This window comes from Gamsiella multidivaricata (assembly GCF_025024155.1).
Source record: "Gamsiella multidivaricata strain RSA 2152 chromosome Unknown BC939scaffold_1, whole genome shotgun sequence".
In the NCBI taxonomy this organism is placed as follows: domain Eukaryota; kingdom Fungi; phylum Mortierellomycota; class Mortierellomycetes; order Mortierellales; family Mortierellaceae; genus Gamsiella; species Gamsiella multidivaricata.
In genome coordinates, this window is record NW_026251709.1 from 137,336 (window position 1) to 157,419 (window position 20,084).

The 20,084-nt window shown below is 49.3% G+C and overlaps 7 protein-coding genes and 1 non-coding gene across 8 annotated transcripts; 2 read left to right on the forward strand and 6 right to left on the reverse strand.

The window, feature by feature from the left end:
* The first annotated feature begins 68 nt into the window (after positions 1 to 68).
* On the forward strand, positions 69 to 2,595 carry BC939DRAFT_433737 (45.2 kDa GTP-binding protein). Its single transcript, XM_051553267.1, has 10 exons — positions 69 to 252; positions 363 to 428; positions 595 to 660; positions 789 to 1,085; positions 1,204 to 1,379; positions 1,485 to 1,553; positions 1,653 to 1,766; positions 1,874 to 1,914; positions 2,035 to 2,302; positions 2,433 to 2,595. The coding sequence occupies exons 1-10, from the start codon at positions 186 to 188 to the stop codon at positions 2,559 to 2,561; spliced, it is 1,293 nt and encodes a 430-aa protein (XP_051417696.1). The 5' UTR covers positions 69 to 185; the 3' UTR covers positions 2,562 to 2,595.
* A 1-nt stretch (position 2,596) lies between these two features.
* Positions 2,597 to 4,001, reverse strand: BC939DRAFT_433738 (lactate dehydrogenase B). The gene is made up of 2 exons (XM_051553268.1): positions 3,767 to 4,001; positions 2,597 to 3,620 (listed from the first exon to the last, which is right to left on the reverse strand). The coding sequence occupies exons 1-2, from the start codon at positions 3,792 to 3,794 to the stop codon at positions 2,719 to 2,721; spliced, it is 930 nt and encodes a 309-aa protein (XP_051417697.1). The 5' UTR covers positions 3,795 to 4,001; the 3' UTR covers positions 2,597 to 2,718.
* A 735-nt stretch (positions 4,002 to 4,736) lies between these two features.
* BC939DRAFT_1008 (uncharacterized protein) lies at positions 4,737 to 10,269 on the reverse strand. Its single transcript, XM_051549837.1, has 14 exons — positions 9,791 to 10,269; positions 9,618 to 9,709; positions 9,424 to 9,507; positions 9,010 to 9,341; positions 8,827 to 8,920; positions 8,530 to 8,730; positions 8,366 to 8,427; positions 8,168 to 8,268; positions 6,502 to 8,044; positions 6,271 to 6,400; positions 5,868 to 6,170; positions 5,509 to 5,751; positions 5,243 to 5,408; positions 4,737 to 5,131 (listed from the first exon to the last, which is right to left on the reverse strand). The coding sequence occupies exons 1-14, from the start codon at positions 10,098 to 10,100 to the stop codon at positions 4,758 to 4,760; spliced, it is 4,035 nt and encodes a 1,344-aa protein (XP_051417698.1). The 5' UTR covers positions 10,101 to 10,269; the 3' UTR covers positions 4,737 to 4,757.
* Positions 10,270 to 11,540: 1,271 nt separating this feature from the next.
* Positions 11,541 to 12,474, reverse strand: BC939DRAFT_1044 (uncharacterized protein). Its single transcript, XM_051549861.1, has one exon. The coding sequence runs from the start codon at positions 12,424 to 12,426 to the stop codon at positions 11,893 to 11,895; it is 534 nt and encodes a 177-aa protein (XP_051417699.1). The 5' UTR covers positions 12,427 to 12,474; the 3' UTR covers positions 11,541 to 11,892.
* Positions 12,475 to 12,965: 491 nt separating this feature from the next.
* On the reverse strand, positions 12,966 to 14,742 carry BC939DRAFT_433744 (uncharacterized protein). Its single transcript, XM_051553269.1, has 4 exons — positions 14,661 to 14,742; positions 14,399 to 14,548; positions 14,226 to 14,289; positions 12,966 to 14,104 (listed from the first exon to the last, which is right to left on the reverse strand). The coding sequence occupies exons 1-4, from the start codon at positions 14,673 to 14,675 to the stop codon at positions 13,062 to 13,064; spliced, it is 1,272 nt and encodes a 423-aa protein (XP_051417700.1). The 5' UTR covers positions 14,676 to 14,742; the 3' UTR covers positions 12,966 to 13,061.
* A 144-nt stretch (positions 14,743 to 14,886) lies between these two features.
* Positions 14,887 to 16,968, reverse strand: BC939DRAFT_1068 (uncharacterized protein). The gene is made up of 6 exons (XM_051549893.1): positions 16,705 to 16,968; positions 16,432 to 16,594; positions 15,957 to 16,344; positions 15,583 to 15,856; positions 15,441 to 15,473; positions 14,887 to 15,345 (listed from the first exon to the last, which is right to left on the reverse strand). Exons 1-6 carry the CDS (start codon positions 16,829 to 16,831, stop codon positions 14,933 to 14,935), a joined length of 1,398 nt encoding a protein of 465 aa, XP_051417701.1. The 5' UTR covers positions 16,832 to 16,968; the 3' UTR covers positions 14,887 to 14,932.
* Positions 16,969 to 18,544: 1,576 nt separating this feature from the next.
* BC939DRAFT_472173 (uncharacterized protein) lies at positions 18,545 to 18,898 on the forward strand (the record flags this gene model as incomplete). Its single annotated transcript, XM_051558251.1, has 1 exon — positions 18,545 to 18,898. One exon carries the CDS (start codon positions 18,545 to 18,547, stop codon positions 18,896 to 18,898), a length of 354 nt encoding a protein of 117 aa, XP_051417702.1.
* Positions 18,899 to 18,970: 72 nt separating this feature from the next.
* On the reverse strand, positions 18,971 to 19,044 carry BC939DRAFT_t3. The gene has a single exon. It is a non-coding gene; the product is annotated as a tRNA-Asn (tRNA).
* Positions 19,045 to 20,084: the final 1,040 nt, after the last annotated feature.

Here is a 20,084-nt window from a genome sequence, read left to right on the forward strand (position 1 = left end):
CTCGAAAGCCACTTCTGCTGAGAAGGAGGAGGATAAAAGAAGAGATCAGTTTCCTTGTTTGCCATCGCTTTTTTCGTCCACTAACCAGCCCCACTTCGAGACCAAGCCCAGGACGCCGCACGCCCAAAGTCGCGGCAAACCTCCAACAACACAGATACCAGCAGCACCGGCACCGACACAGAGTCATGAAGGATATTGTCATTGCTTGCGTCGGGAAGCCATCCGCAGGAAAATCCTCCTTTCTGAACGCAGGTTCGCCTTTGCCGAGGCCCACATGCTGTCGAGCAACATCACCAGTGCTCGGAGCGACATCCTCATCTAATCGTCCCCTTTCTCTTCTTCTTCTTCTCCTTCTTTGCCAGTAACGGATGCGACTGCCAAGGTCGGAAACTATCCCTTCACAACCATCAAACCCAACAACGGCATCGGTATGTTCCTCGTCCACCAATTGAACCCTCCCAAAAAAGAAGAAAGAAAAAAAAAAAAGTCTGCCGATCAGGACGACGCCAACACCACCCACTACAGCTTCTCGAAAAAAAACACATGGACGGAACAACTCATCTTTCAACTTGTAACATTTCGTCCGCTCTCCAGCCTACTTTCCAATCAATTGCCCTTGCAGGCGGTTCGACAAGTCCAATCTCTGTGCTCCCCGATATGGTACGGAACATACAATGAACATGGACATGACATTCTGCTTTCACCGCCATCGGTTTGACTGACATGATTTACCAAACCTGTGGTTCTTTTGAAATCCACATAAAAAAAACCCCCCTCCCCAATGATAGGTCGCTGCATTGATGGCAAGCGGTTTGTGCCCATTCAGATTCTAGACGTTGCCGGCTTGGTCCCTGGAGCGTCCGAGGGACAGGGTCTCGGCAACCAATTCCTGGATGACCTACGACATGCCAACGCTCTGATCCATGTCGTCGATGTCAGTGGAACCACCGATGCGAACGGCAAGGAAACTGTCGGCTATGACCCCATTGGAGATATCGAATGGCTCAGGAGCGAGATTCACTCTTGGATTTTTGGGAATCTGAACAAACGATGGAGCCAAATCGTCCGCAGGCATACTGCTGTTAGTACGTATGATTGGCAAGAAGCCCTGAGAGATGGATTCGTTGACGTCGATTGTTCCTATGCTGAACACATCGTTTTAAAATTCAAATCGAATCATTGCGCGTATTCTCCAATGTATAGAGGCGTCGACTGCAGAGACCTTGCACAATCAATTTTCAGGATATGGAGCAACATTACTGTTGGTACAACGGAGTCTTGACAGGAGTGGTGTGAAGGAATCCATGGACACCTGGGATAAAGAGACCCTCCGTAAAGTGGTTGATGCGTTCCTGGACGAGCGCTTCCCTACGATCATTGTAAGCGGAGTCAGCCAGCCATTTGGACGATCCCCAACCGATCATCGCATTAGCGAAATAACATGATTCTTATTATCTACTTGATACTCCCCTCCGTCCCTGTAGGCCCTCAATAAGATTGATCTCCCAGATTCTGACAAGAACATTGCCAAGATTATGCGCAAATACGACCAGGTACACGTCGTAACCCTTCTTTGTCAGGGATGCATCGGATGCAGGAAACATCAGCTTTGACACTCTTTGATCCTACCATCTTCTGCTAATACCCCATAGAACAAGATTGTTCTCTCCAGCGCTTTGGCAGAGACGTTTCTTCGGAAGCTGCACAAACAGAAATTCGTCGTATACGAGGAAGGAACGGATAATGTCCAGACAAAGGAGGACCTCGTACGTTTTGCATTTGCTTCGACAACGCCATAGGTTCGGACATACGCATGTTACACCTATGTTGCGTCTGACCGAGCTTTATCTACTTGATCTTTCATCCTGTATAGCCGGACTCTGATCTGAAGCCACTGGACGAGAAGTTGCAAAAGTATGCAATGAAGCTGTTGCCGCTGTTTTCATTTTAGGTTTCATTGTCTTTTTTCTCTCATCGAATAATGCCACGCAGGCAGGCACTGAACGCCTTTTTGTTTCCTCTTTTTTACTATAGCCGTATTGAAAAGGTACAAGATCTAGTACTATACCGCTATGGCTCCACCGGCGTACAAGACGTTGTTCTAAAGGCGGTTGAGGTCCTGGGACTTGTCCCGGCCTTCCCAGTCAAGAGCCTGACAACATTCGCCAACGCGAATGGAAAGGGCGTCTTCCGGGACTGTGTTCTATTATGGCCAGGCACCACCGTCCTCGAGTTTGCGGATATTGTCCATCCAGAGATTGCTAAACACTATCTGGGCGCAGAGACCATTGGCAATCGCAAGGTAAACAACGCTGATCACAAAATGATGCGTGTTCTTTCTTATCTATTTTTTTTTTTTTTTTTTTTTTTTTTGTACGCGTTGGCTTTCCCGATGGATTAACCTGCCTGGCTTCACATGCTTTCTCGATTAGATCGGAGAAGACGATGTGATCACACCTGAAAATAACATTATCTGCTTCAAGACCTCGCAGGCAACCCATGCCAGTGCATCTGGGTCGACGACATCCAATACAGGATCCAGTCAACCCAGCAAGAAATAAAAAAAATAAAGTCTCCTGTCTAGAAAAAAAAAAACTATGCTTCGCTTCTTCACAATCTTTATTTACATTCAAGTATTTAATAGTTAGTATATTACAGTTACAGCAAGAGAGGGAGAGTCCACTGTACAAGGACGATGGGAGGGATGGGACACTTGCTTTAAATGTAGTTTTTGCAGGCCTCGCGAGTGCTCTTTGCACTAGCCTCGACCATGGCCAGCTCCTTCTCGTTCATTTCTGGGTACACAATGCGCTCGACGCCGTTGGTGCCCAGGGAGACGGGGAAAGAGAGGCAAGCCTGGAAACGCTCGCAGTAGGTCGACAGGGGGATGACATTCAGTTTGTTGAGGGTGATACAGAGGGCTAGCTCAGAGACGACGGCACCGATACCAAAGTGCGTAGCGCCCTTGAGGTCGATGATGCTGTAGGCCTTGCGCGCAACCTTCTCAGCCTCCTTCTCAGTGTCGAGCTTCTGGATTTCCTCAAACGACAGCAACGGCTTTCCTCCAACCGTGGCCGAGGACCAGACCGCGACCTGTTTGTCACCGTGATCACCCACAATGTACGCATGCACCGAGGTCTCGGAAACCTTGAGGAAATTCTTTATCGCCACGCGGTAACGGATCGAGTCCAAAAACGTGCCCGTTCCAATGACCTGGTGCGAGGGCAATCCCGAGAGCTTCTGCGCCATGCAAGTAAGGATATTCACGGGATTGGCGACGAGGATGAGGATCGCAGAGGACTTGATGGGCTTGAGGCCGTTCAGGACGCTCGTGAGGATCTCTTCGTTACGGTGCACGAGCTCGTCGCGGGTCTCGCCTGGGCGCTGACGCGCACCGGCCGTGATGACGATGATGTCGGCCTGACCGCATTCCTTCGGGGTGGCGACATGGATGTTCGTCGACGAGACAAACGCCGCATCCTGAAGATCCAGGGCCTGACCCTCACAGACCTTCTTGTCAAAGTCGTTGATGAGCAGCTCAGAGACCACGGAGCGCATGAGACAGGCGAACGCGATCGTAGAACCGACAGAGCCAGCACCGATGATGGCCATCTTGGAGCCTGGATTATGTGAAGACAAAACAGGTTATGACGAAGGGGGGTAGATTAGTTTTTTTTTTTTTGCGATGATAGTGAGAGATTCGGCGTGGGAATCCCTTTTAGTGAACAACAGGTTCAGGCAAATGGCTTCATAAGACGACGCGTACCAGCACGCTTATCAGCAGAAGCAGACATGATTGTAGGATATGAAGATGGAGGGAAGGAAGAGAGATAGAGTGGTAAAAGGATTAGGGATGTAAGGAGGATATGTATGGATGAGGAAGGGAATGAAGAGAAGAAAAGAAAAAAAGAAAGAGAAGAGAGAGAAGGAGGAGCGTACAGGAGGGTGCGATCGCTGATCTTTTATACCGTTCATTGCCCAATGCACCGAATGTTCAGAGAACAATTAAAAAAAAGACGTTGTTCATCAAAAGGTTTTGGCCGTGTCTTGCATTCAAAGAAAGGAACACCGCGTTTGAAAAAATAAAAATGAAAAAAAGAAAAGAGCGCACTGCGGACTCGTTTGATCTGCCTCAAGAACGATTCACCTTCACTCCTCTTGTCGTGGCATTGCTCCGGTCCAAGGAGAAGAAGGGCCACTGGGAATTGGGGGAGGGGGGGGGGGGTACCCTTGGTCATGGTTTCTTATGCTTACCAGGGGGATTGACCATGCATATCTCATTCTGCATCCATCCAAGCCCACTCTGTCCAGTCTAGTTCTTTCTTCCCACTCTATCCAGGCAGGTGTAGTCTAATCAATATAGACTACAGTAGGTATTCTCGTCCTTCTCTTCCTCTCCTTTCCCGTTGGTGCTGGTGCGGCTGTTGATGGGTGGGGGGCCAGCAAAATCCAAGGTCGAAAAAGTAAAACATATTGTTGTCTGTCTCAGGCTCTGGGCGATAAGATAAGAATGATGCGGTGGTGAGCGTATTTTGCCCACCCATCCACGCACGCACCAAAGCATAGAATCATTGCACAAATGTGGCCACACCGAGCCGACCTTCATGATTTACCGCCACCACCACTACTCACGAATCCAACTTTTGCTCCTTAGCTCCTCCTCTGGTCTCAACAGTTCATTGCAGTGCATAAAGTATCGATATTTATTATATTAGGAGTGAATGCAATAAAAAAAAAAAGAAAAAAAGTAAACGATCTCAGGCACTAGTCGTTGTTACTGGAAATGCCACTCCTGTCGGCGATAACCCTGGCTTGTCAGCAATATGCGTCGTTGTCGTTGTCGTCGTTGTTATTGTCGTTGTCGTTGCTGCCGTCGTTGAATTGTCAGGAATGGTATTACTAGCACCAGTAGGGGAAAGTTGGCTGCTGCTGTTACTGTTGCTGCTGCTGTTGCTGCTCATCGATGCCTCGGCCCTCTTACGGTGCAGCTCAATCGTCCGGATCCATCGCCTCTGCTCGTGCTTATCGTGTGCCAACAAATAGACGGGGATGCTGTGCCGGAGACCTTGTTGCTCTTGACAGGAGATCGTCAGCACGTCTAGGCACTGTCTGTGCGCGACGTATTTGCAGGCTACAAATAAGATCAAAACGCGCGCGCGAGGCGTGATTAGTTTAGAACCTGGCGAACCAAAAGGGATCAAACCAAAAAAATAAAAATAAAAAATAGAGTCGTTGCCCATACCTGAGCACTCGTAACCAGACTTTTGAGATCCCCAAAGGACATCATGACATTGATGGCACGATTTGGGGGTCGCATAGTGTTTGAGATGGAAGGTATGTCCATAAATCTCGCGCTGTTGAGTCCACACTCCCTGTAATGACTGAAGAGGCGACGAGTTCTTGGAGCCCTATTTTGCGTGTATTAAAAAAAAATAAGCGTGAGTTGTCTCTACATCAATTACGACTCACTCTGGTAACCCAGCTCCACATGGGTAGGGAGTCACTTACAGAATTGACCTTTTCCAGTTCCGCGTTGAGGGACGCCAGCCGCTGTCTCGAACTGTCCATCTGCACCTCGACCGCTGACTTCCAGTTCCGACGGGCAGCATTATTGGCAGAGTTCATGAGTGGTGCTGCCATCTTTTCCGCAGCCTCCAGATGACGACGCTCAATCGTGATCAGTTTCTCCAGCTCCTTGACCCTATAGTTTCGTTCTGCTGAGAACAAATCCTGTGAAGTTTCCGGCTTGACCTGGATGCCAGTTAACAAAAAGAAAATCAAACAGGTCATCTTTGAGTATTTTTTTTTTCCCTCGCTGCAAGGTCTGCAATCCGATGTAAATATATCATGGCTGTGATCCCTCGTACCTCGGCAGTGTTCAGCAAAGATGTTAGGCGCTCCATTTCTGCAGTCTTTTCCTTGATCAGTTTGATGCATATGTCTACATTCTCCCTGGACTTCAGGTAGGCGTCACTTGTACCCTTGGAGCTCATCCAGGCAGCCTGCATCGATTCAGCGCCGCGCTTGATCTGCTCCTCCTTCTGTATTTCTGCCTTTAACACGTCGATTTTGTTTTGAATTTCCGAACGACTCAGACCTGCTGTTGGTGTTATATGGACCGACGAATGCGTCGAGGCAGCGAGCGATACAGCGGTATCCGTTGTTGCTGTCTACAAGTGTAAAGTACACGCATATGTCAGGAACCACACTTGTCTGCTGCATAAAACGCCTGCTTTGTTGTTGACATGCTCCATATTCACAAATACGTACCGAAAAAGTCGAGGTCGTTGAAGTGGTGCCGACATTTGAACTTCTCAGCTGGAAAATGCATTCCAGCTCTTTGGCGCTTGCGTGGATTAGCTCAGACCGATTGACGGTTCGGACGCAGAAAAAGTCAGATCTAGCAATGGTCAAAAGTATTGGACCAGCTCTTCGTTAGATATTACGTCCCTGACGTCATTTGGCACCAACTCGAACTGGATGACCAGCATAGGCCATTACCTCAAATCGGCTAACAATTTGCTGTTCGGTGCTGAGCTTGGATCGCCCTCCCTCTCGAGCGCAAATATCTTGAGGTCTCTCAGCACGATAAATTGTTTCTTCCAGCTCTGCTTGGGGGCTTTCTTTTCTGCGGACGGCCACGACACACGAATCCATCCAGAGATATCATTCGGTGCACAGATCTCCATCAGCGCCTTTGTCGGACTCGCCAACGAGGCACCGTCGTGGGTCCATAGGGAATGCACTGGCGATGATACCCTGTCTGGACTCCGAAGAGCACCCTGGCGGCCCTTTTCCTGCTCCAGCTGCTTGATCTTGTTTTCTAACTCGGTAATCTTCTCGCCCTGCTCTTCCAGCTGCTGGGTGAGCATCTTGTTGCTCGCTCGCTCACGTTTCAACATGGACGGATAGATGGTCTTGATGCTGCCGCCACCATTGGCCCCAACCGACGATGGATCCATAGCTGCTGCAGCTATTTCGCAAGCTTTGGTCAGCTGTACCACTTCGTTGTCTTTTTGGTCGAGGTTCTCAAGCGCCTTGTTGAGCGATTCCTGGAGGGTTGCCCTGGCCTCGTTTTGTTGATGGAGCTCCTCTTCAAGCCTCTTCCGCGTCTGGAGTTGAGATGTCACGTCCTCCTGAGCGCCTCGCAGATTCTTTTTCAGTTCAGAAATCGAGTTCCTGTATTCCAAGCTCGACTGTTCCTCCTTTCGTTCCAAATCGCGGATTTGTAATCGCAAGGTCTCGTTCTCTTCCCGTAACCGACTGCCTCGCTCCATCTCTGCCAGAAGAAGTTGGTTCTCCCGCAGTTTATCGTGCTCCTTTTGATTCCTGAGCTCCTCGTTCTCGGCCTTCAGCAGTGAAACCTTGCCGCCATCGATCTCCTGCTTCAGTATCGACTCTCTCTGGCGCTCAATCTCATTTTCCAGCTCTCCACATTTCGCCCGCAAGGTCTCGTTTTCCTGCTCCAGCTGCAGAGTTTTCTTTTGTTGCAGTCCAAGACTGTTCTTAAGGTCCAAGGTCGCCTCCTCTGCCTCCACGCGCTCTCTCTCAGCAACGGCTGCGATACCCACCAGTTTCGCTGAAAGTTCTGATTCCACGGCTGTTGCCCTCGCGACCTGTTCGTCGTATTGTGTCAATAGCGCCTGGTGGACTGTGTTGAGTTCACTTAGTAGATCTTCTTTAGTGGTCAACTCGCTCGTTAACCGGAATATCTCCTGCTCCATGCGCAAACGCCCTACATCGTCCTTGTCTAACCCTGTATACGATGGCTCTCTTCTCATATTCGCTCTGACGTTATCCTTTGAAGCAGACGCTGGTCTTTCGTCTGGAGACCGCAAGTTGCCAAAATCGACAAATGTCTGATATGTATAGCCTATGAATGCGAGGTTGTATCCCTCAAACCGACGTAACTGACCACCTCTGTAATCCACAACAGTCGACTGCTTGTCCTGCAATGTCTCGTCGCTGCCGTCCAGCTCGTCGTCAAATCGAAAGTTCGAGGTGTCATCTGGGGCCTCGATGATAGGCAGGAAAGGTGGTGTTGCTAGGGAGAGCACACACAAAGGAGAAACAAAAGACAATTCGTATTAGCCACCACAGATACCTTACTTCGTACAGTTTTTGATCCACGTTCGATTTCCGCTTGCCAATAACGTTCGCTACCTACATTTACGAATATTGTCCCAATCGATTCCTTTGAAGAACGGGTGTGCCTTGATTTCCTCGACGCCGTTCTTGCCTAACCGATTTTCTTTTCTGGCAAGCAGCCTTGAGACATATGCAACGATCCATTTTTTAGAATTAGTGTTCTGGTCGATCCAATAACTCTTGATTACGATGTGTACTTCATCCACAAAATACTCACCGAGTGATAAGGTCCTTACACTCGCTACTCAGGCTAGGCCCCTTATCGAAACAAAGATTTTTCTAGAGGAAAACGCAAAATTGTTGGACGGGCTCGTCAGGGGATGACGAAAATAATGCTATCGCCTCGGATCCCAGTTCTTAGGATAGAAAGCAGCAACATACCTCGTGGTCCCGCAATAAACGGATGATACCCATAGCGCTCTCAGCAAAGAATGGCGGCTCTCCTACCAGCAACTCATACATGACCACTCCAACCGCCCACCAATCGACTTCTTTACCATAGGGCTTGCCGCCAGATTGAGCATCTACAACTTCGGGAGACATATAGTCCCATGTTCCAAGGGGAACTGTCTGGCCATGCACCTATTTATTTTTTTGGATAGCATGAATGAAAAGTGTGCACTCATTAGAAAACCGATATAGCTTCATGATCCCCGCAGTTTGGTTTGACAGGCGTACCTCTCCTCCCGCGTCGAGCCTTGCACAGGCACCGAAATCTGCCAGCACGATGTGTCCTGTTGCATCCAGGAGAATGTTCTGGGGTTTGAGATCCCTAGAAATGCATCCATATAAAAACTGTAAGCTGCATGTTGACGGAACATTGCGCAAAAAAAAAAATTCATGTCTCCTTTTTTTTTATACCTGTGGATATAATTGTTGCGGTGCAACTCCGCAACTGCCAGGACAATCTCTGCAATGTAGAATCGAATCTCGTCTTCAGACAACGTCGTGTCTTCGTCATCGTCCTCGTCACCTTCGTCATCACCACCATTGCCGCCCTGACTGCCCTCCGCTACTCCTCGAACCCTATCGATCTCGTCCTGCTTTTTATCCAGAATGCTGTACAGATCCCCTCCTGGCGCATACTCCATCACCAGGTACAGGTTGACTTCATCCTGGAATGCAGCGTGCAGCTTCGGGAACCACTCGGATGTGATGGCGAGCACCTGTCGTTCTTCCATATACAGAATTTTCTGGAAACCAACAACAAACATTGGTCAGGTCATTATGTTCGTGAACCCCCAAACGTGTAATAATAAAAGGGGTCCCACTTACATCTTTCTGCGAGAGAATATACATCTTGTTCAGAGTCTTCATAGCATATATTCCACCGTCCAGTCGACTCCGGACAATTGACACCTAATGTTCGGGACTCAAAGTTTCATCAGATTCACTCCTGATACGCAAAAAAATTAGGAGGTCGATTTTTTTTTTTTTTTTTGCTTTAACTGCGTCAAACAGTGTTGTACCTTTCCATACTGGCCGCGTGTTAGAGCTTTGATAGTCTCAAAGTCATCCTTGTTGACTCTGAGCAACTTCAGCGTCGCTACGATCTTTTCAACTGGCAAAACAGATGCAGATGCAATGAGCAACAGCTTCTAGGTACAATTGAATTGATACGCTATCTTTCTCAGGCACTTACACCGTTCCCAAAAGGCGGGCAGAGCGCCCCAGTTCTCTGTGTGCAACACGGCCCTAGTATCGTCGTGAATTGCAATGAGTCCATCCACTAGGGCGTCGATTCCTCCTTGAACTTGGGTGTCTCCTTCTGCTTTGCCGGCAGCGATCTGCCCGTTCCGCTGTTGCTGTTGATGCTGAGAAAGTTCCAGGACACATTCCTTGTATTTTTGAAGGCGCTCTTGAAGGAATGTTGCCAGTGATTTTTCGCCGCTGAACTCTAGGAACTCTGTGTAGTTTTGACCCAAGGGTGTCACAGGAAAGGACTTTAGCATGGCGGATTGGTGAGCGAATGTCGAGAGCTGTATGTGCGCTGCAAAATGACTCTCTACGGCGTCCTGAAGTGAGGTGACGTTTTTGCGCTCAGAAGGAGTGTTGAGTTGATTTTCTGGGTCGCAGCACGACCTTTGAGTAGGTGCTCAATTTCTTCCTCGTCCGTTCCCTCTCTCTGTTCTTCTCTGATATGATCCTGCGCAAGAGCGGTGATGGGTGAAGGGGTGGTCAATTGCTTTGGCAAAGGTCGATTATCCCGGGGAAGCGTGCTTCGCGCAAAATATAACACTGTGGCCCTATCGTGCGGCTGCTTCGAACAAAAAAAAAATAAAGAGGAAAAATCAAAGTTGAAATAAGAGGGCGGGCGAAGCAAGGGTAGATGGAGAAAGCCAGTCGCTTGGGTTGGATGGGAGCAGCGATGAGGAATGGATCAGATGAGGAATGAACAAAAGTGAAGAGGAAGGAGTAAGTAATGTCGTTTTTCGCACACTATGCAGAAGACATTTTTTCCACTGCTTCATCCTCCACGCGGCTCCGTGTTGGGTTGGCTGCCCCTTTTTTTTTTCTTTTTCTTGTTTTTCATTCAGGGTCAGGGTCAGGGTCAGGAGGAGGACGGCTTGCTGAACAATGACAGCAGACTGCAGGCGACGCGTCTGTGCATCGCAACTACGCGGAATATGAAAAAGCTTGCGACATTGCTATCACTTCAAGTGATACTACTTAAATCGCTGCCGTGTTCTCTTCAAATCAGGATTCAAACACAACGTGGATCTCAGAAGCACGGATGACCATTGTTGTTATTCAAGCATGGCGATGCCAATTTCACCCAATACATGGTTCTCCGTGTCCACCTTGGACTCGCGCTCTGGTCCTGGTCTTGGTTATCAGTCAGCTCTGGTTCCAGTCTAACTCTGGTTCTGGTCCGCGCTCTGACCTTTCTCGTCCATCGTTTGCCAATCCTCTGATCGGATCCACTCGGACGAGGACGCAATCGACTGCCACTCGTACTCCAGCAGAGAAATGCTGTTGCCCCATGTGTCGTCCTCCAGCGTGTCAAGGGGTTCCAGGATATTTGTATCTCCTGGATTGGACGGCGACTGGGCCGGGGAGACCGGCATCGATCCATAGAAGATTGGACACACGCTCTGATTCTGCACTTGTGCCGTAGTCCAGTCTGGTGAATGCGCTTCCGGCCATTGAAAACGTCCGGTGGCCCCTTGATTAGCCGGCGGCCATTCATAGGATAACGGCTCGAAGGTCTCGAAGCGCGTCCTAACAGGTTCCGGGGTAGGACTTGAGACCAGGGGCGAGATATCATTTTCGTTCAGCGCCGGCTGATCGCCAACACCTCCGCTAGTACTGCATTTGGGGTCGACTGGAACGGACACTGGCGATAATATATCTCCATTTGCGTCCTGCTGCTCCTCGGCACCCACGGTATCGGTAAACTCATTTTGCAGTTTGTCTACAATTTCGGCATCCGTGTTCATTGCATCCTGCTGTTTCTCTGCGGCCGCAGTGTCGACTTCCTGGGAGTTTGACGGTATCTCAATCAGTGTAGAACCCTCGATTGCTGGGTCGACAAGGATGTCGCCAGGTGCGTCTCTATGCCCATCGTCATGCTGCAAGCGTTCCGTTGCCGAATCAGCACATAAATATCTTCGAACAATCCGAATATCTCCACCCTGACGTGCTCGTACAGCATTGCAGATAGCAACATGTCGTGCCTATCAATACAAGAAAACACACCCATTTCAGTAAGAAAGACATCCTTTGCACGAATTCATCTCATCTTCAATGTAATACCGGGATTTGGAGGGTCTCCTCCTCCTCCTCCTCCTCCTCCTCGACTTCGTCAATGTCCTCCTGCCCATAGTCAAATAAGTCTCGCTGTCCGTGCTTGGTAGAACTGTCTTGTTTATGTTCAGCGGTGAGTCCCTGCCCACAGTTGGTTAGGTCCTCCTGTCTATGGCGAGCTTGATCCTCCTGTCCTGGACCGGTAGTTCTCCCTTGCCCAAAATCGATCAAATGCTCCTCTTTATGCCCGACGAGGGTGTCTTGTCCATGGTCGACTAGGTTCACCTGCCCACGTTCAATGGAATCCTCCTGCCACTCCTTTTCCTGTTCATTTTGCACAGATTGATCCGAGAGAGGCTGATAGAAGAACGACTTGCCCTGAACACGATCCTTGTCTTCGCCATCATCGTCACTTTCGAGCCTGTCATCAACGCGCCTTCGTTTCTTAGGCAAATTCGGTGTTGGGGGTGGTCGCAATAGATATGGTTCTCCAACCCAATCGAATGAAGACTGGAGCATGTCAATGCACATTTTTCTCGCGGTTTCGTAGTCCTTAATGTCGGACACGCTGCGCGAATGCTTCATATTGGTGCAATGTTAGTTTCATATGCATTGCCGCTTCTTTGGTGGCCAAAATAATATCTGTTACAGCGCCTTACTCGCTGAATACCAGTATCGGGATTTGACTTTGAAACTTGCGTATTAGGCCTTCGATTGCGAGAACACGACGATGGCCACCTCTGATTCGTATGCTCACTGTTACGAGGATGATGCCGATTGGTTGCAGGTGAGGTTTGGCTGGGTGCCAGTCGCCGCTGCCGCTCAAAGTGCTGCCTCTGCCTGAGTTGTTCCTGAGTCGCCTGAGCTCTGGTCCTAAGCAGTTTTGAAGCCCATGTTGTAAATGAGTAAAAGCGAGAGAGAGAGAGAGGGGGGGGGGGGGGGAGGGGGTTGTAGTCGAGTCATATAATGGTCGTTTACCGCCTTCCGCCGGTCCAATTCATGGTTGCTTGATATTACTTAGCAGATCGCGGAAAGAAGAGAAGAGGACTTGAAGTGCAAAAACAAGGATAAAAATTCTTGGTGGCAAAAATTGCACCGAAATTTATTGAATGTCTGCAGAACGAATAAAAATGAAAAACTGCATCACCAAACATTGTATCATTGGCTTATTTGAAGACCTTTCCGTCCTTGATGGGCTTGCCATCGACGGAGCCCTCCCAGGCAAAGACCTGGTCGATCTTCTTCTTCTCTGCATCATCAACCTTGACCTTGACCCAGTTGTAGGAATCATAGTCCGCAGCATCTGTGATCTCCTCAATCATCTCGTCTGCGTTACCGCGCACAATGAAGTAGCCGGTGATGATGTTGGCATTGTCCTCGCCAGCGACGACAAGGCATCCAAATGCATACTTGCGCGCGCGCTCGAGGCGGTTCATCAGGCCACCTGCGAGGTTATTGGACATGTAGAGCTTTGTAAGCTCGTCGTTGTACTTGTAGTCAACCTTCCAGATCGAATAGTCCGTAGTGAGATCGATGTTCTCCCAGAGCCACTTCATCGCAACAGAAGTATCGTTGTTAGAGTACTGACGCTTCCACTCATCGAGTGGCATCTTGGCAGCAGGCAAGAGATCCAGCTTGGACTTGGGCTTGGGTGCATCCTCGAATTTCTCCTCGGGCTCTTCCTCGGGCTCCTTTGCCTTGGGCTTTTTCTCTTCCTTAGCAGCCTTGGGCTTCTCCTCCTTGGGCTTCTTTTCCTTGGTATCCTTTTTGGGTGGGGTGAACTTGAGGGCAGCCTCGCAGAGCTGAAATTCGCCTGCGACGGTCTTGAAGTTGGGCTGGTTCACAATGGTGGTAAACCAGCGGGTGACCGCGGGATATTCCTTGCGGAATGTAGCGTCAAAGACATTCTTGAAGCCATTATAAAGTGTGATTGCAGCAGAAATGTCGGCCAGAGTAACGCGCTCTCCAACCAAGTAAGTCTTCTTGACCAGATGGCGCTCCAGTGTCTGAAGCTGAGTCTTGACTCTCTCGATAGCCTGAGTCTCGGTTGCCTTGTTGTATGGCACGCGCTCGGGGGCGAGTAAAGGGATGATCCACTGGCCAAGGGACGGTCCGACGGAGATGTCGACGAACTGGATCCACTGCTGGATATGGGCCTCCTCGGCCTTGGAGCGACCAATTAAGGACGAGTCATCCTTATAATGGGCCACTGTGCAGTTGAAACAGGAGGAGCAAACGAAAACAATCAACGTGAGTCATGCTGCGCTTTGTGATATGGCGTCATTTACCTGCCACTTTGCATCAGTGTGGACAGCAGAAAAAACACGTACAATAGTAGGCGATGGCCCCAGACTCGATAATGACTGTGCCATCGGTTCCTTCGAAAGCTGGCACCTATTCCGATGTAAAATCAAATCGACAACGAGGCATATTCAGCTCCCGTTGGAGGGCCAGCGCTGGTTACTGCGGCTGCACTGTGAAGACGAGGAGGAAGACTCTTTACCTGAGATGCGCCAAACTTTGCGAGCCACTGAGGAGTCTTGTTGGTGGTGCCCATAACGAACTTGTCATCGACCTTAATCTCGAGGCCATTGTACTTGGCAACGATTAGGGACTTGAACACGCGGGGGTTCTGAGGATACGAGTAGATGGTCTATGGAAATACACACAATAGAGTATGGTGCGTCTGCGTCAAGCTGCACATGTGCTCATAGTTCTATGACAAGAGGCATACAGTATTAACGAGTGTCAGCAGCAGGACTTACTCCTACGATGGTCATGGCGGTGTGGTCCGATCGGGTTTAAGGAAGAGAGATGAAGAATGAGGGATGAGCAGGTGTTGGGAAAAGAAAAGGACGGAAAGAGAAACATGCGGTCCGTGCGATGCTCGTCACGTTCTCGGAAATACGCGTTCACCATTAGCACTCAGACGCGACCGCGACGACGGCCGGCTGCGTCCGCATCATCCTGCATTCTCTCTAAATAAACTCTGTCTTTACTAATTTACTAATCCTTTAATGGATATCAATGCGTACTATCATACTGCGTCTACTACGGGCGTGCTTTCCGCGTCCTTCTCCTTTTTCAGCTTCTGCTCCTCCGCATACCGCTTCGACATTTTCTGCGGCAAAATAGGCAGCTTGGCTGGGTTGTCGACGAACGGTAGGAACGTTGCCTGTGGTCTATATTCTACGGATTTTATGAAGCTACTTTCTTCAAAGCTCCTGGGTAGCCAGTTGAAGACTGCCTTGCGCATGAACTTCTCGAACCACGTTTGACCATAGAGGACCCTTCCAACCATGTTGCTGATCTGGACTTGCTTCTTCGCTTGGCCATAGCGCTGGGCTTTGTAGTCCTCCAAAGCAGCGGCAATGTGTTTTTGTGACAAGGATTTAAGGTCGTAGAGACAGTTGGCGACGATTACGGCGTCTTGCATCGCGTTAATAGCACCTAGACCAGGAGTGGGGAACGAACGTAAATGGAGTATTAGTGATGCGTAGGACAAATAAAAAAGTACTCCATGCACATGTTAATTGGCAATGTACCTTGACCAGCGCTTGGTAACATTTTGTGGCACGCTATGATAAAGTGTCGAAAATCTTATTTAGTTCATTCATGTTGTCCAACACGCTTTTTTTTCTTTTTTTTTTTTTGAGGATGGGGGGGGAGACAACACAATCAACTCACCATCGCCAATAAGCGCGATACGCTTATGGGTCCAAGTCTCAAACAATTTCTCCTCCAAGTGAGTCTTTGATATGAGTTCCTTGGGCGTAGCATTGATCAGGTCGCCGAGTGTGCCGCCAAAAGGGATCTTGTGGTGCGCAACCTGAGCTACCATGGAGTCGATCGACTCCGGTCCCCATTCTGAGTTCCGGAACGTCTCATCTTTCTCCTCGCCCTTTAATTGGATCACAATCCCAAAGCATATTCTGTTTCCTGGCACTGAGATGATAGTCCACTATTCGAAAAGGTTTCTCCGGATAATTAGCACTCACATAAAATGCATATGTTTTTGGCACGATATAAAAATAAAGTTATATAGTAATAAAGGAACTTACAGAATGGGGTTTACCATCTGCAACAACGACAGCAAAGTGCGCATGATTATCCTTCAGAATAGGGTACTTTTCAGGATCTTGTGGGAGTGTTGTTCCCACCATACAAGAGTATCCAAGGTTAAGCGACTGTGAATCGCTAGCGGGCAACATCCCGTCCTTCTGCAGCCGGTCATACAAACTCTGTCGCACCGCACTGTATGCGCCGTCGGCTCCAATGAGGATATCTCCTTCGTGTGTCTGACCGTCTGTGCATCGAATGAGAACCCCGGTATCACTCTGTCCGACCGACAGTACTCGTTTGCTATAATGGATTTTGCTAGCAGGAACCTTGGACAGCAAGAGATTGTGCACGTCCGGACGACTGAACATGATAGGATCGTATCCACTCCTATAGACGAAGTGCGGAGGACGTTAGATATCAAGAAATGGATGCATTCTGGCATGATATTGATACTTTATCTCCGCATTTGCCTACCTCTGTTTTATGAATGCGGTATTGTCCGTTCTTCCAATGAGTTCCATGTTCTCTTTGTAGACCTCCATAGTCGTTGCTGGGAGCGAGACCTTCATGATCTCGTCAATCAGTCCAAGCTGCTCAAACACAGGCAGGATGTTAGGGCCAATACTCATTGCGGCACCTTTTTAACAACCACAAGTGACATGTTGTGTTAATTAAACTGGCATGCATCAAAACACTTGTGCTGCAAAAGAGCCGTGTGTTTGCAGTGCCTATGCGACGCTTCCTTACCTAAGGGCTTGACGCACTTTGCTCTCTCAAAGACTTCATAATCGATCCCGATTCTTTCGAGCAGGAGCGCAAGTGTGATGCCACCGATACCTGCGCCGATAATTAAAACCTTGGGTGATGGAGGCATGGTTTGACTGGGTATAAAGGAATAGAAAAAATATCAGAGATAGAGGAGTGGAGGGGCGGTAGGGCGAAGGGGGCCGTCGGTATTTAAGTATGTTGGGAAACTCAATTAAACAGCATGCACCCACATGAAGATGCTGCCGAACTGGTAAAGTTTCTTTATCTTCTGAGAGCAAAGATCGGGTCGTTTTTCCAAAGTTATTTGGAGCCGGAGCCTGTAACTCTATTTCTCCGAACTACTGCTGCATTGTGGTACAATGGGAGCATATCCTATATCCAGCAATATCCAGTTGTAAGCATTTCACCAATGCCGTCCAAGCACCTGATGCCGTCGACCTTGCTTATGCAGCAAAAGAGAGCGCTTCTTCAATGGTATATTTAAAAAAAAAATCCGGCGAAGACAGCTGCGCATGCATTCCGGGCCTAGACAAATAAGATGATGGGTCTCCTATGCGTTAGACATTGTAAGCAAGATGCAAGCCATTAAGTATTTGCTCGAACGCGCGGTTGTGTAACGGAACGTGAGGCCCTATATCTACCTCCCCTCCATCAGCACTGCCATGTACATCCAGGACCTCCTCATCGAGATCATCGAGTGCATCGAGTGCATCGAGTGCATCGAGTGCATCGAATGCATCGAGATCATCGAGTGCATCGTCCCTTCATAGAGTCCCAGCAGCAGCTTGCTTGGTGTGTCCGTGTCTGTCGCATTTGGCACGCTGTCTTTATCCCGCCATTATTTCGTAAGATACCCTTTCGTCCCGGAATCCATACGGGTGATCGATATCCTGTAGAAGTCGTCCTTCGCCGCTATAAACACCTGGTCTGTCGTCTGAACTTCCACGCGCACTATCCGCCCGAGTATATGAGACTCTTCAGACATCAGCCATTGCAATGTCCAAGCTACCCGCCTGAGTCGGAGACACTTTCAGAAGGCTGACAGCTCGAATCCCTTGCGGTTATCGACAACTTAGCGGGTATGATCCAAGCCAACAGCCCTACTCTGACGACGATCGAAATCGCCTTTGGCAAAGCCAACTTGCCATACGTCGACCAGATTTGGGAGCCATCTCGACCTGCTCCAGTCTCCAGCACTTAGTCGTGTGAAATGGGTCCATGGCACGAAAGGAGCTGGCGTCGTTTTGGCAGGCATGCTCTCGCCCAACTATACTGGATTTGTATGGCCTAGCATTTCTTTTGCCCACAGCCTTTGCAGACGCTGACGCCTAGGACTTGACAAGACTGTTGCGGCTCCATTGCGCAAACATACATTTCATAACCGCCTCAGATTTTGTTACCAAATTCCTCAGGCGCTCAATTCCTGTCCTGTCAAGTGCCGATATTAACAATGGAGGTGTAGACGTTCTCTACGAGGGATTTGCCACCAGTATATGTCCAAACCTCGGTTCGCTCGATTTTCAACACGTCTACTACCTCCTTGATAACGAACTTTCCTTGTATCCTTGATGCCCTCAAGAGACCACTAGCCCTGCAGCACACGCCCAGAGCCGATTTCTCAAACCCAGCGTTCCAATCGATGCATCGCCGAGGATTCACTTCAACTGTCCGCGGACTAAAGCTCAACAACTGCCTTAAGGTCACCAGCCAAATAATACAGATGATCCTGTCCTCGTGTCCGGCCCTGGAAGAGTACTTCGCAGGGTGGCAGCTTCGAATTTACGATATTGTCCATGGTTAGCCTTGGATCTGCCGCTATATGAAGAACCTCTACATCAACATTGATGTCGACGGAGCGGTTGAGAACTCTGACTACATGGAACAACAACGCACCGTCTACAAGCAACCCTCAGTCGTGGGTAAACTAAAGAAGCTTGCCGTCAACCATGAAAAGCCCAGCATGCAGTCCTCCAACACACTAGACTTGCGCCTTGAGTCAGGACTTGAACAGCTGGCGTACCTGAGCCAGTGGGCGGAAATTTGGTGCAGAGGCGACCAAAGGATGGATATGGAGGATGTCCAATGGATCGCACAGCACTTCCCGAGGCTACGACATTTCACAGGACGACTACATGTAGAGGACCTTCTTCTTGAAAGAAAAAATAAGGAATAATCTACCATTTGCAACGTTGAGCATGCGATAGCTTTACCTCTTTGCACTAATGGCCAAAAACTGAACAAAAAACGCTCCTGGGTGGGCTTGAACCACCAACCTCCTGATTAACAGTCAGACGCGCTAACCAATTGCGCCACAGAAGCTATTTTGCTGTTGAAAACCTGCCCTAAATCGGGGCAATTTAAGCGGTAGACCTATGACCTCGGAGACCATGGCAGGGCCGTCTACCGCTGCACCGCCACCAGCAACACCGCCACGACGGGTGGGTACACCAATTGCTATCCCAACCAACCCGCCACGCTGGAGCTGATGACGTCAGCCCTACCCGTGTGTCGCCGACCTCTTCATATAAATAGACTTCTCCCCCCTGAGGAGTGGTTCCTCACCTTTATCACCGGAACCACTCCCAGGTATATAGCTCTACCCTGACACCTACATACCCCCCGCATATAGATATGCTAATAAACACCTTTATCACCGGAACCACTCCCAGCACGTGTCTAGGTCAGTCAACGCGAAGCCTACTGCTACTGTGTCCTCCGACCCTTTAGGCCTCGTGCGTTGCATTGGTAGCAAAGGAACTACGATCTTAACGAGCCCAGTGAAAACGGGTATTTATGCACCGGGCATACGGCCTGCGCGATACTGACGATTCGGAACTGTCAGATACAACAAGTGATTCAAGTAACGATAACTTTATGGACGCCAACACCAGCCTTCATGCTGCCGAGTTCGGCCAGCAACAACAACAGCAACAACAACAACAGCAACAAATGGACGCAACTCAATTCGTGCTAACGCTGCAGCAACAAATCGAAACCCTTACCCAACAGCTAGCCCAGGTCCAAGCGCAAGCCCAAGCCCATGCCCGATCGGCTGTACCACCCCAACCCCCAGTTAGTCGATGGCTCGATCCTAATCGCCCCGCACCTCAGTTCTCCGTTAACGTTCCGACCTTTGCCGGTCACGAGATCACCTTCGATCTCCGACAGATGCTTGCGCAGATAGAGCTGCAGTTCGAGAACCAGACATGGCCCGAGAATAAGAAGGTTTCCAGTTTCATTGGTCAGCTCAAGGAAGGTGCCCTCAGCTGGGCGCTGCAATATGTCAAGGAACGTGAGAGTCAACTCCCAGAGACGAGCAAAGACTGGACCGCATTCAAGCAAGCACTCCTCGATAGGTG

Excerpts from the sequence above, each read along its gene's own strand:
- BC939DRAFT_433737 (XM_051553267.1), top strand. The coding sequence starts at position 186 with ATGAAGGATATTGTCATTGCTTGCGTCGGGAAGCCATCCGCAGGAAAA. Across the intron at positions 661-788 it reads TCTCTGTGCTCCCCGATATG|GTCGCTGCATTGATGGCAAG; the intron begins GTACGGAACATA and ends CCCCAATGATAG. Across the intron at positions 1,086-1,203 it reads CCGCAGGCATACTGCTGTTA|AGGCGTCGACTGCAGAGACC; the intron begins GTACGTATGATT and ends TCCAATGTATAG.
- BC939DRAFT_433738 (XM_051553268.1), bottom strand. The coding sequence starts at position 3,794 with ATGTCTGCTTCTGCTGATAAGCGTGCTG. Across the intron at positions 3,621-3,766 it reads TTCTGCTGATAAGCGTGCTG|GCTCCAAGATGGCCATCATC; the intron begins GTACGCGTCGTC and ends CACATAATCCAG.
- BC939DRAFT_1008 (XM_051549837.1), bottom strand. The coding sequence starts at position 10,100 with ATGCTAAAGTCCTTTCCTGTGACACCCTTGGGTCAAAACTACACAGAG. Across the intron at positions 9,342-9,423 it reads ATATTCTCTCGCAGAAAGAT|AAAATTCTGTATATGGAAGA; the intron begins GTAAGTGGGACC and ends GTTGGTTTCCAG. Across the intron at positions 5,409-5,508 it reads AACTGGAAAAGGTCAATTCT|GGCTCCAAGAACTCGTCGCC; the intron begins GTAAGTGACTCC and ends CACGCAAAATAG.
- BC939DRAFT_1044 (XM_051549861.1), bottom strand. The coding sequence starts at position 12,426 with ATGTGCATTGACATGCTCCAGTCTTCATTCGATTGGGTTGGAGAACCA.
- BC939DRAFT_433744 (XM_051553269.1), bottom strand. Across the intron at positions 14,290-14,398 it reads CAAAGTTTGGCGCATCTCAG|GTGCCAGCTTTCGAAGGAAC; the intron begins GTAAAGAGTCTT and ends ACATCGGAATAG. Across the intron at positions 14,105-14,225 it reads TGGGGCCATCGCCTACTATT|TGGCCCATTATAAGGATGAC; the intron begins GTACGTGTTTTT and ends TCAACTGCACAG.
- BC939DRAFT_1068 (XM_051549893.1), bottom strand. The coding sequence starts at position 16,831 with ATGCCTCCATCACCCAAGGTTTTAATTATCGGCGCAGGTATCGGTGGC. Across the intron at positions 16,595-16,704 it reads AAAGTGCGTCAAGCCCTTAG|GTGCCGCAATGAGTATTGGC; the intron begins GTAAGGAAGCGT and ends GTTGTTAAAAAG. Across the intron at positions 15,474-15,582 it reads TATCGCGCTTATTGGCGATG|CGTGCCACAAAATGTTACCA; the intron begins GTGAGTTGATTG and ends ACTTTATCATAG.